This window comes from Arachis duranensis, chromosome 2, assembly GCF_000817695.3.
Source record: "Arachis duranensis cultivar V14167 chromosome 2, aradu.V14167.gnm2.J7QH, whole genome shotgun sequence".
Taxonomy (NCBI): domain Eukaryota; kingdom Viridiplantae; phylum Streptophyta; class Magnoliopsida; order Fabales; family Fabaceae; genus Arachis; species Arachis duranensis.
The window spans coordinates 12,560,402-12,574,520 of NC_029773.3; the positions used below are offsets into that span (position 1 = coordinate 12,560,402).

General features: G+C 39.0%; 1 protein-coding gene across 1 annotated transcript; it reads right to left on the bottom strand.

Annotated features, from left to right (window-relative positions):
• Positions 1 to 12,255: 12,255 nt before the first annotated feature.
• LOC107473619 (uncharacterized) lies at positions 12,256 to 12,816 on the bottom strand. The gene is made up of 2 exons (XM_016093200.1): positions 12,725 to 12,816; positions 12,256 to 12,649 (listed from the first exon to the last, which is right to left on the bottom strand). Exons 1-2 carry the CDS (start codon positions 12,814 to 12,816, stop codon positions 12,256 to 12,258), a joined length of 486 nt encoding a protein of 161 aa, XP_015948686.1.
• Positions 12,817 to 14,119: the final 1,303 nt, after the last annotated feature.

Genomic DNA, 14,119 nt, shown 5'->3' on the forward strand with positions numbered 1-14,119 from the left:
ATTAACTAATTTAAATTTAAAATATTTATAAAAAAATAAATTTAATTATTTTTAATAAATTAATTTTTAAAAGTTCAAATTAATAACATAATTTATTTATACTAGAATTTATTTAGACTAATTATAATAAAATTACACAAAAACATTAATTAACTTAAACTCAATTTACAAGAACATTAATTAACTTAAACTCAAAGAATTTATAAAATCATTTTAATCATTCTTAATAGATTATTTTCTAAAAATAAGAAACTCAAATTAAATCATAAATTATTCATATAAAATTTATTTAAATTAAATTATAAATTTTTTTTATTTTTCAATTATAAAAATTATAAATTCAATTATTCTAAATATTCAATAAAGATTATATAAAATTTTAATTAATTTAAACTCTAATTATTATAAAAAATTATATATAACTCCTAATTACTTTTAAATTTAAAGTATCATAGAGTTTTATTTAATTACTTTCAATAAAATAATTTTCTTAAAATAAAATTCTCAACAAATATAATAAATTTAATTATCCAAAAATTCGAAATGTTACAGGCCTAACGTTGGAACTTGGCCACTTAGGTGTGTATTGGCAAGTAGGTTTTCATTTTTTGTCTGTTTAAAACTTTAAATGACAACCAATTTGCGTTAATCAACTCATTTATCCACTTAAACAAGTATTGATGGTTCAAATTTTGTCTTATACATGTAGTAACCCATTGATTAATGACAGATTTTTAAATAAAATTCAGATTTATGATGGATTAATCCTTATTCTACTAGACTAAAGAATACTGTGAATAACCAAAAATTTTAAACCACGTAGTCTAAGTTTATTTTTTTTAAATAAAATAAAATAGTTCGCCCGTTTCCCGCAGGTTCAATCATTGTTATCTAAGTTATATCAAAAGTAAATATCATTTTTTATCGTTCATTATTTGGCCAAAGGATAAATCGTTTATCCATAAGTCGAAAATCCTTAATTGACCCTCCAATCATCTGACTTAAGCAACTTCTGTAACTGGTTGCCAAATGGTAATATATTAACATGTCAGATAATACATGGATGTCGGATTTTTTATTTTAACAAATAAATTAATTATAATAATTATTAAAATAAACAATTTAAAAATATTTACCGAAATAAATATCACTCTCTTATCTCGTTTACATTATAAATGAGATAATTCTGCACGTATCTCGTTTACGGTATAAACGAGATAAGACACGTGGATGTAACACGTGTATATCTCGTTTGCAGTGTAAACAAGATATACTTATCTCGTTTACAGTACTCATTTATACTGTAAACGAGATACGATAGGACAAATTTTCAGCAGCTATAAAAAATATGTGTAACCCTTGGCATTCTCCACACACATTTCATATCTGTTTCTATCTCGTTTTTCTTACAAAAACAAGGCAACAATAGCCAGTAATAATGTGTACATAGTTGTGTGTGTTTACCCCAATTGTCGTATGAGAAATGGCGACAACGGGGTGATATTTGAGTGTGACAATCTGATACTGTTGCAAACTCAGCGTGTAAGTACGTTGTCGAATTTGAAGAGTTTGATATTAAACAATCTCGGTGGTACAGTTGCGAGGGAGGTGGGAAGGGTGGGTATAGGTTGCTTGCACCCATAGGTAATGGAGTTTACTAATTTCGACTATTTCGGCTTGTACGAGACGACCGACCTCTCGCACCACCACCCATTCATGTCGCCATTCCAGTGGAGGAGGCGGAGGAGGGAGACGAAGAGTCAAACAAAGAATACGTGGTGGATAGTGCCAATAGTGATTCTTCTGAAGAGGGCGAGAAGGATGAGATTGTATTGGAGACGCCCATTGAGGCTGCGGCACGCCATGTCTTGTCTCCACCCCACCCAATTCTGGCGCTGTTGGCAGTACCAAGTCACTATCATAGTTTGGATCTGGATGCCATGCATGAGAGGACTCCGTTTCAACACGGGAGAAGAGGATTACAACCTAGACGGTGGGGTAAAGTTTCGGGTCGATCACAGGTTCAAATGCCGAGAGGTAGTGCTGCAGGGTGTGAAGAACTACAGTATTCGCAAGTCTACTGAGTACCGGGTGATCGAGTTGAATTGAATAAAGTAACATGTGCACTACCGTGTGGTGGTACCTACCGAAGCCACAGAGGCACCCCCGACTGGCTCCCCTTGTGTGCGTAGCTCTAGGTGGTACACCACGTCCTACAGGGTGATAGTGGACTCACTCCACGGGAGATGAAACGTGGTCTTCGGACGCCATCGCTCCACGAATGCCATAATAAGGGAATTGTCGAATGTGAAATCCCTGAGGGGCACCGTGTCGCCGAATCTAGCCTCAACCAGATACGAGACGATGGCGTCCGGTGGAGGAAGGGTATGACTCACTCGTTGGGACAGTAGAAGGCGAGGCCTCTGAAGAAAAAATTAGTTCAGAATTATAAAGAAATATTTTGAAAAGTTTAATTGGATCTTCGACGTTTAACGATTCTCGTATTTTAAAACTTTTAAATAGGCTTCTATATTCTTCCTATTAAATTCTGACACTATTTTTAAGTAATTAAAAACTTTTGTAGTAGGATCTTTTTAGTATAAAAAATATTAAAGTTAAATAAATATTTCTTTTTAAGTCAAAGATATTTCTAATTAAGAACATGTTTACATTTTTAATTACTTGTTTTTTAGACAAATATTACTCTATTAATTTTAATATATTTGACACTAAAAAAACCTAACTAGAACATGGAGTTTCAAACTAATAACTATGCAGTAATAACCTACCACAATTAAATAGAGTTCCAAATTTCTACAAGCAACATATTCCTAACACTACAAACTATATTCTAGTTCTTTGCGACTATGCTAACCATGGCTACATACAAAAATATATCTATACGGGATTGCACAAAATTCAACATGAAAAACTAACCTCAAAGTCGGCTGCCCCGACGTAATGCGAAGCCTCGTTCAGCCTGTTGATATCTCCACATTACCTACTACGCGCGCCATCGTCATATGTATTGATAATATGCTTAGAAAGGGGTAAAAGAGACTAGAAAGGTGTTGAAAAGTTTAAAATGGGACCAGTCAAAGGTTGTGACAACATATATTTAAAGACGTCTCCCAGCCTTATCTCGTTTACACTATAAACGAGATAGGCCTCCACATATCTCGTTTACAATATAAACGAGATACGTGCAAAATTATCTCGTTTATAGTGTAAACGAGACAAAAGATGGATATTTATTTCGGTAAATATTTTTTAAATTATTTATTTCAATAATTATTATAATTAATTTATTTATTAAAATAAAAAATCCCATGAATACCACATAGAAATAACTTTTAAAAATAAGGAATAATAAATCCTTTAAAAATTTAAAATTCTCTCTCTCTTCTCCAACTTAATGTGCTTTCTCTCTACTTTCTTTTCTTAAACTTCTCTCCACCAAGAAGTTATTACTTGACCATCAAGTAATGTACCAAAACTAACCATAAAAAATTATAACCCTGACAAATTTAAGCATAAAATAATTAAAATTAACTTGTAACCATAAAAGAGTTACTCTTGACAAATCTATCCAAATTCTAAAAAATTATCTAAAAATTCCAAACCACCCTTCTTAACTTATTCTCCCATATTCTAACCCTACTGCACACTTGTAACACCCTAATTACCCTAAGCCTTATCACGCGCCGTAAAGTAAAGGTTAATCAAAGGTTACGATAGTTCTAAGCTTATACATATGATATATAGAAGGAATTTATAATATCTAGAAGCCCGATGAAGAAATATAACTCAAAATAGGATTTCAAAAGCGCAAAGCATACTAACGAAACTACTAACTTGAAGAATAAGAAACAGGTATAGAATAACCATGCATCATAGTATAATAGTATAATATCATACGAAGCCAGTCACGACTCGCGGAGTTTAAGCCGGCTAGCCATATACAGACCATGTATGAAAATAGATGGTAAAAATAGCTTATACAAATTTTGTTCTCTCAAATACACGCCTTTAGGAGAAATAAAGTACAAAAGTGAGAGACATATATAAAATAAACCAAAGGACTACAAAAGGAATCCAGATCCTCCGCTCCTGTCACCAACAGACAACTCACTGAGGTGGGTTGCGACCTGCATCTGAAAAATACAACAAAAATATGGTATGAGAATCGGAGGTTCTCAGTATGGTAACAGTTCCCAGTGATGTAGGATATAAGACCCTAGGACGCCAAAGGCAATCCTAGACTCCACATCCATCACAGGAATTCAAACTTACAGCAAACTAAACCAAAACATCACAATATGTAATTCCTTAGCATAACTTAACCTTAGTACCATAACAGGGTAATCTATCTTAGGGAATTTCTACTCTAATCAAACACCGCTGTCCCACAGCCTTCACCAACCGATCCTCCATGCGATCCCATCGCCACTGCCTTCCAAACCTCCTCAATCCCCGTAAAAGCACAAATATATACAATACAAGTAAATCACAAGTAGAGGCATATACAACAATTAATACAAGTAGCAATTAGACATGTTAAACAGATAGGAAAAACAATATCAAGTCGGTAAAGCATACAAACAGATAGAAAATGCATATGATGAATGCCTGCCCTACTGGCTGTGATATCATATTGTCGGTTCAACTGCCAACCCGATACATCTCCATGGAGATGTTGCCCTTCGGATTCATGGTGTGGGAACCCCCGAGATATAGTGCTCGGATCACTATCTAGGATTTTACGCCTGTACGCTCTGATGATCCGAAGGGATGTGAGCAGGATCTATTGCCACCGACCTCACATCTAAGCGCAAGCGGGACGAACCACCGCTCTTACACCGCCGCCGCTACCTCGACAGGCGGGATCCAACCTCGGCCCCTGCCAGGCGCATAGCGTCTCATAATCTCAATAAAAGGTGGTACAGTGGTTTTCAAAACATTTTTAGCACAAGATGGATCCATCGCCTTATCCAGAGTCCTCGACTGTTTTCAACCACTGTTCTTTCACATTTCATTTCCTTGCTTTCCCATCTCATTCATCAACCATTCATCACACACCATCAAACTTTTTCCCGTACAACAGAAACCTAGAACTCCGTTTGCTAACCTTTTCCAAATATTAGTGTCTAAAACCCTTAAACAATTTCCCAGGTTTGAACACCCAAAAAATGCCCAAAAGTTTTAAAAAGGTGTTATAGAAGCTTACAACCTTGTTGGGGAGGTAGAATAGATGAAATAAAGTAAAATTTGAAAAACAGAGCGTGTGCATCCGCACAGGGGTGTGCGTGCGCACGCCCAGGAAATTTTTAAAAGTGTGCGCATGCACACCCCTGTGCGTACGCACAGGTACCAAAACACAATGGGTCTACGCTCACACAACTTGTGCTTGCGCCCCCAACAGACAGTTCTCCCCAATGTGTGCGTCCGCACAGGTTGAAATGTTTCCTTAAATATGTGCGCGCACAAGCTGTGCTAGCACTGCCACCAGCATGCACTTCCCTTCCTGTGCGTGTGATGAGCGGATAATTTATACGCTTTTTGGCATTGTTTTTAGTATTTTTTTTAGTGTGTTTTAGTTAGTTTTTAGTATATTTTTATTAGTTTTTAGTTAAAATTCACTTTTCTAGACTTTACTATGAGTTTGTGTGTTTTTCTGTGATTTCAGGTATTTTCTGGCTGAAATTGAGGGACCTGAGCAAAAATCTGATTCAGAGGCTGAAAAGGACCGCATATGCTGTTAGATTCTGACCTCCCTGCACTCGAAGTGGATTTTTTGGAGCTACAGAATCCCAATTGGCGCGCTCTCAACTGCGTTGGAAAGTAGACATCCTGGGCTTTCCAGCAATATATAATAATCCATACTTTGCCCAATATTTGACGCCCCAAACCGGCGTTCCAAATTAGCTCAAAACTGCCCGACGTTAAACGCCGGAACTGGCACAAGAATGGGAGTTAAACGCCCAAACTGGCACAAAAGCTGGCGTTTAACTCTAAGAGAAGTCTCTACACGAAAATGCTTCAATGCTCAGCCCAAGCACGCACCAAGTGGGCCCGGAAGTGGATTTTTATGTAATTTACTCATCTTTGTAAACCCTAGGCTACTAGTTCTCTACAAATAGGACCTTTTACTATTGTATTCTCATCTTTGGACGTCTAGTTCTTAGATCATCTTGGTAGCTATCTTTATTCTTATGCTATCTTAGATCATGGGGGCTGGCCTCACGGCCATGCCTAGACCTTGTTCTTATGTATTTTCAACGGTGGAGTTTCTACACTCATCATCATTCTCACTTATGAACGAGTGCCTGATAACCACTTCTATTCTACAAGCAAACAAGGCTTGAATGTTTATCTCTTGGATCCCTTGATCGGAATCTTCGTGGTATAAGCTAGAATTGATGGCGACATTCAAGAGAATCCGAAAATTCTAAACCTTGTCTGTGGTATTCTGAGTAGGATTCAATGATTGAATGACTGTGACGAGCTTCAAACTCCTGAAGGCTGGGCGTTAGTGACAGACGCAAAAGAATCAATGGATTCTATTCCAAACTGATTGAGAACCGATAGATGATTAGCCGTGCCGTGATAGAGTGCGTAGAACATTTTCACTGAGAGGATGGGAGGTAGCCACTGACAACGGTGAAACCCTACATACAGCTTGCCATGGAAAGGAGTAAGAAGGATTGGATGAAGACAGTAGGAAAGCAGAGAGACGGAAGGGACAAAGCATCTCCATTCGCTTATCTGAAATTCTCACCAATGAATTACATAAGTATCTCTATCTTTATGCTTTATTCATAAATCATCCATAACCATTTGAATCTGCCTGACTGAGATTTACAAGATGACCATAGCTTGCTTCATACCAACAATCTCCGTGGGATCGACCCTTACTTGCGTAAGGTTTATTACTTAGACGACCCAGTACACTTGCTGGTTAGTTGTGCGAAGTTGTGATAAAGAGTTGAGATTGCAATTGTGCGTACCATGTTGATGGCGCCATTGATGATCACAATTTCATGCACCAGCGTGCATCTGCACAGGTCAAAATTCTCGTAGGGTGTGCGTGGGCACAAGGCTGTGCGTCCGCACATATCACAGAACTCAAAATTCTATAACTGCAAAATTTTTGAGATTTTCAACACCAACTTTGAATGATCAAAAACTTCCTCTACAAAATTCCAAATTTCACAAACTTTATACCATTTTAAAGGATTTTCAAAGATCTTTAATTCTAAACAAATTTCAACAAATTTTGAAAATCGAGGCAGAATTTATGATCATACAAAGTTCACTAAAATTCCACTTTTACCCAAAATCACAATTTTCACAATTCCTTTATAAAACACGACCAAACTAACCCAAACCACTCCAAAACTCCAATTCTCATCAAATTCAACACTCTATGACATATTTCACTAAGTATACCACATTTTCCCTTATCCACAACATCAATATCAATATAACTCATATATTCAACTTCATTAATAATTTTCCAACTATATTACCAATAAATCAACACCAATATCACATTTATCAACATAATTCACTACTCAACTTTACAAATCATTCATCCTCAACATATCACTATTAATCATCATTATCAACTCAAAGATCATTATTTCATTAATCATCATCATACAATTACACCCAATAACTCATCAACCATCCAAAATCCAATCATATCCTATGGGTCACTAGCCTAAGTGTCCATGAATATTATATACTACATAGAGAAAACTGAAACCATACCTTGGCCGATTCCCAATATGAACTAAATGAGCTTTCAACCAAAATTCGACCACCAATGTAGTTCCAACAAGAACCAACAAGCTCCAAACTCACAATAATCAAGCTATAGACATATAAATCACCACAAAATCAATCTAGGACTCAACATAAATCAAATTTCACAAGTGTTTAGCATCTCTTACCTCTCTCAACAGATTTGATGGCCAAAATCCAAGGTTAAGCAAGGATTAGAGCAAATCTAAACATCCAAAATCACAAAACCCATTTAACCCAAACCCTAACAAAACCCAAAATTTTGGAGAGAATAATTTGAAGGATTTCAAGCTTACCTCTAGAATTTTTTGGATGAGTTTTGTAGAGCTCTTCGCAAGGAACGTGTAGCTGCTAACGGCATGCAAATCGGAGCTCTAGAACTCAAGATATGAGCTTGGGAAGATGGAGGTGGTTAGGGTTTTCTTCTTCCTCTCCTCCCTCTCTCAAATCTGAAGTGTGAGTGTTTATGGAGGCTAGGGTTCATTAAATGAACTTTTATATATGTTGGACTTGGGCCCAACTTAGGCCCGGTTTAATCCATTAGCATTTTTAGCCCGTTTTGTCCAACTTCGGGCCAAACCTTTAAAATTAACACCCGGTTTTCTATTTCCAATGTTTTTCTAAGGTTTCTGACTGTTTCTACTTTTTCTCACGCAACACCGGGCATACTTGAACCGGTTCAACCGTCAGTTTGCAATTTTTTACAGTTTTTCGCAGAAAATACATTTTCTAACTCGAAAAGACCCACTGAGTCCAAAAATGATGTTTAAAACAAAAAATTCTCTCTAACTTTTCGGAATCAAATTTGGGCAATATAACCACTTAATTAACCAGTTTGATTAATTGTAGTTCTTACATTTTTCCCACCAAATAAGAAATTTTGCCCTCAAAATTTGAATTACCTCAGAAAAGCTCGGGATAGTCCCTTCGCATCTCGGATTCCAATTCCCAATTATGCTCTTCGACTCCTGCTCACTTCCAAGCAACTTTAACCAACTGAACTTCTTTTTCTCGTAACTTCTTTACACTGGTGTCGTCAATCCTCACCGGTGTCACTTGGAAAGTCAAGTTTTTCCTCAACTCGACCGTCTCAGGCTCCAACATATGAGTCGCGTCTGACGTGTACTTACAGAGTTGTGACACGTGGAACACGTCATGTAGGTTAGACAGGTGAGGTGGCAAAGCCACTTGGTATGCCACCGGCCCAAAATGGCTTAGGATCTCAAACGGTCCTATATACCTCAGATTTAACTTCTTGGTCTTGATTGTGCTTCCAATCCCAATTGTGGGTGTAACACATAGAAACACATGCTCTCTCACTTCAAACTCTAACGGTTTCCTTCTCTGATCCGCATAACTCTTTTGTCGACTCTGAGTAGTCAAAATCCTTTCTTGTATTTTCTTAACCTTCTCCGTAGTCTCTGCTACCACATCTGGACCCAATACACTTGCTTCGCCCAGTTCATACCAACAAAGTGGAGACTGGCACTTCCGTCCATACAAAGCCTCATACGGAGCCATCCCAATGCTCGCATGAATGCTATTGTTGTACGCAAACTCCACCAATGGCATGTAACGGTCCTAACTTCCGGGTTGGTCCAAAACACATGCTCTCAACATATCCTCCAACGTCTGAATAGTCCTTTCTGACTGTCCATCTGTTTGTGGATGATACGCCGTACTAAGACATAGCTTCGTACCGAAGGATCTTTGGAAAGCTCCCCAAAATCTTGAAGTGAATCGGGGATCACGGTCTGATAGTATGCTCAACAACACACCATGCAATCTTACTATTTCCTTTATATACAACCTTGCTAGCTCCTCCATAGAACAATTTACTCGAATAGGTAGAAAATGAGCAGACTTGGTTAAGCGATCCACGATCACCCAAATCACATCAAATCCCAACCTAGTCCTTGGTAAACCAGTCACAAAATCCATTGCAATTACTTCCCATTTCTACTGAGGAATTTCAAGTGGTTGAAGCATTCCCAACGGTTTCTGATGTTCTATCTTCACCTTCTGACACGTCAGGCACTTTAAGACATGTTCTGCCACATCCTTCTTCATACCAGGCCACCAGAACATAGTCTTTAGATCATGGTACATCTTAGTACTTCCAGGGTGAATAGAGAATCTGCTTTTGTGCGCTTCTCTCAATATATCTCACCGCAACATCCTCACATCCGGTACAATGACTCTACCCTTGAATCTCCATAATCCATCTTGATCCCATGATACCTCCATTGTTTCTCTTGTTCGATAGCTGGCAATACTTTTGGTAACACGTCATCGTTCTGATGAGCCTTCAAGAGTTCAGATTTAAAGTCACTTGAGATTTGTAACTGATTTAAGCAAGCTCTCCCGGCATCTTCACCAATATCCAGCTTAAGATCCACAAACTTCTCCATTAGCTCCTCTTCCTTGATTCTCATCCAGGCTATTGTCAAGGACTTCCGACTCAAAGCGTCTGCTACCACATTTGCCCTTCCAAGATGATAACTCAAATCAAAATCATAATCCTTAAGCAATTCCATCCACCTCCTTTGACGCATATTTAGCTCCTTCTGATAAAAGATGTACTTGAGACTCTTAATCAGAAAAGACGCTAAACCTCACTCCGTACAAGTGGTGTCTCCAAATCTTCAATGCAAACACAATCGCCGCTAATTCCAAGTTATGAGTTGGGTAATTTACCTCATGCGGTCTTAGCTGACGCGATGCGTAAGACACCACATTCTGATGTTGCATCAACATGCAACCCAAACCCTTCAAGGAAGCATCACAATACACTTCAAACGATTCATGCGGTTCCGACAAGATAAAAACAGGTGCTGAAGTTAACCTCTGCTTCAAAGTTTGAAAACTCTCTTCACACTCCGACGTCCAAACAAAAGGCACTTCTTTTCTTGTCAACTTTGTCATCAGTAGCGCAATCTGGGTAAATCCTTCGATAAACGTCTGATAGTATCCGGCTACCCCAAGAAACTCCTAACTTCCATCAACGTCGTTGGTCTTTCCCATTCCATCACCGCTTCTACCTTAGAAAGATCTATCGCTATGCCTCCCTTGCTTACCACATGACCTAGGAATTTTACTTTCTCCTTCCAGAACTCGCACTTCGACAACTTAGCATACAACTTCCACTCCTTCAAGATTTGCAGCACAATCCTCAAGTGCTCCTCATGTTCCTTCGCTGTCTTAGAGTAAACTAAGACGTTGTCTATGAAAACCACCACAAACTTGTCCAGAAAGGGACGAAAGACTCTATTCATGTAATCCATGAAAACAGCAGGTGCGTTTGTTAACCCAAAGGATATCACCGTAAACTCGTAGTGTCCATAACGTGTTCTAAATATGGTCTTGGGGATGTCATCCTCCTTCACCCTTATCTGATGGTAACCGAATCTCAAATCAATCTTGGAAAACACTCCAGCTTCTTGCAGTTAATCCATCAAGTCGTCTATCCTTGGCAGTGGGTACTTGTTCTTCACAGTCACTTTGTTTAGCTACCGGTAGTCCACACACATCGCATTCCTCCATCCTTCTTCTTCAATAAAATTGGCACTCCCACGGCGATACACTCGGTCGAATGAACCTCTTGGTCAGAAGCTCTTCTAACTGAACCTTTAACTCGGCTAGCTCTTTTGGAACCATCCTAGACGGTGCAATCGACACTGGTCCGGCTCCCGACACCAGATCTATCGCAAACTCAATCTCCCATTGAGGTGGGAACTCAGGGATATCTTCCGGAAATACCTTCGGAAAATCTCTAACTACCGGAATCTGTTCTAAGACTTGGGTATCACCCGAAGCATTAGCAGTTAACAAGATGTAACCCTGATACTCTTCCTCACTACAGCGCACCACTACAGAGTTTAGGTAGTATCCCGCGGCTATTATTGCTCCACTCTCTCCTTCCGGTATAAACCGAATTGTCTGCTCAAAGCAATCTAACAAAACCCGATTCTTCGACAACCAATCAAACCCCAAAATAAACTCCAACCCAACCATAGGTAAACAGATCAAATCCTATACAAAATCTCTACCCTCAAGCTTGAAACCTACTTGCCTACAACCTGATCTAGTCATAACTATCTAATGTGGAGTATGTACATGTAGATCAAAAGGTAACTCTGACACTTTCAATCCTAATTCCTCAACTTTAGGAAACGAGATAAACGAATGCGATGCTCCAATATCATATAATACAATTAAAGTCTTATCACCAAATAAACAGATACCTCTCATCAACGGATTCACCTTGAAAGCATCCTTGGCATTCACAGCAAATACTCGCCCCTGGTGCTGGCTCTGACCCGCACTCGGGTTCTTCCCACGAGTGCAATCCCTCACGATATGACCAGGCAATCCATAGTTGAAGCACCCACTCTGACTTCCTTTTCCCTTGCAACGCTGAAACTGATCATGAGTGTTCTTCCTAAAACCTCATTGACCTTGATGCGCATATCCTCCTCTCTTAAAGTTTTGACTCATTGGATGGTAATGCTTGCCACGTCCTTTGCTACTACTTCCTCTATAAGTGTCCTTGGATGCAGCCACAGTCTTGGCATACTCCTCCACCACCCTTGCTTTGTTCACCAAGTCGGAGAAGACACAGATCTCCATAGGAGCCACAGCGGTCATAATGCTATCCTTCAAACCCCTTTGGTACTTAATGCACCTCCAACTCTCGAAGGTCTCTGGGTCACCCTGACACACCCGAGAAAACCTACAAAGCTCTTCAAACTTGTTGGTGTTCTCAGCCACAGACATGGAACCTTGCTTCAGCTGCATTAGCTCCATCTCCTTCGCTTCCCTTACAAACTCAGGGAAGTATTTCCTGTAAAAGGCCGTTCAGAACACATCCCACGGAACCTCAGCATTCTGTAACTGTAGCAAATGACACTCTACTTGCCACCAGGGCTGGGCCTCTCCTACAAGCTGATAAGCGGCAAACTCCAGATACTGATTGTATGGAACATGCTGTGCCTGTAAAGCACGCTCCATGGCTTGGAACCAGTGGTTCGCTTCAGTAGGATTAGTTGATCCTCAGAATGTTCGCAGATGAACCTTGAGGAAGGTTACCAAAGTCATCGGAATGCCTCCCATGTTATCTCTGTTTCCTTCGACGTTAGCATGAGCATTCCCTTCACCATTCACATTTTCGTTGCCGTTCCCGTTTCTGTTGCCGTTCCCGGCCGGTTGACCTAGCCTCTGCACAGCTTGCAGAGTCGCAGCAGCATTCACCTCCATAGTGTTGGCCAGGTTCGCCATCATCGCCATGAATTCGGCATGGTTTTTTGCCAGTTGCTTGTTCCTACTATCACATGAACGTGCTCGACTTCATCCGCGAGTAGCCATGTAGGATTTCTGTCTACACGAAACAATCGATATCAAGGTGATCAGTGTCAATATCAAAAGTCTAGTGCTTCAATTTATCCCAAACAGGCACTTACAAACAAGCATGCTATGCATATATCAAACAGAAAACCTAATAAAATCAAAGAAAAGACACACAGAGTATGCAATGAAGCACAATCGGTCCATCCCTCAGGCTCACGAGGACGAACTGCTCTGATACCACTAAATGTAACACCCTAATTATCCTAAGCCTTACCACGCGTCGTAAAGCAAAGGTTAATCAAAGGTTACGATAGTTCTAAGCTTATACATACATATGATACATAGAAAGAATTTATAATATCTAGAAGCCCGATGAAGAAATATAGCTCAAAAGATAATTTCAAAAGCGCAAAGCGTACTAACGAAGCTACTAACTTGAAGCATAAGAAACAGATATAGAATAACCAGGCATCATAATATAATAGTATAATATCATAGGAAGCTAGTCACGACTCACGGAGTTTAAGCCGGCTAGCCATATACAGACCATGTATGAAAATAGACGGTAAAAACAGCTTATACAAATTTTGTTCCCTCAAATACACGCCTCTAGGAGAAATAAAGTACAAAAGTGGGAGACATATATAAAATAAACCAAAGGACTACAAAAGGAATCCAGATCTTCCGCTCCTATCACCAACAGACAACTCACTGAGGTGGGTTGCGACCTGCATCTAAAAAATACAACAGAAATATGGTATGAGAATCGGAGGTTCTCAGTATGGTAACATTGCCAGTGATGTAGGATATAAGACCCCAGGATGCGAAAGGCAATCCTAGACTCCACATCAATCGCAGGAATTCAAACTTACAACAAACGAAACCAAAACATCACAATATGTAATTCCTTAGCATAACTTAACCTTAGTACCATAACAGGGTAATCTATCTTAGGGAATTTTTACAC

Excerpts from the sequence above, each read along its gene's own strand:
- LOC107473619 (XM_016093200.1), bottom strand. The coding sequence starts at position 12,816 with ATGGAGCGTGCTTTACAGGCACAGCATGTTCCATACAATCAGTATCTG. Across the intron at positions 12,650-12,724 it reads GGAGAGGCCCAGCCCTGGTG|GAAATACTTCCCTGAGTTTG; the intron begins GCAAGTAGAGTG and ends GGCCTTTTACAG.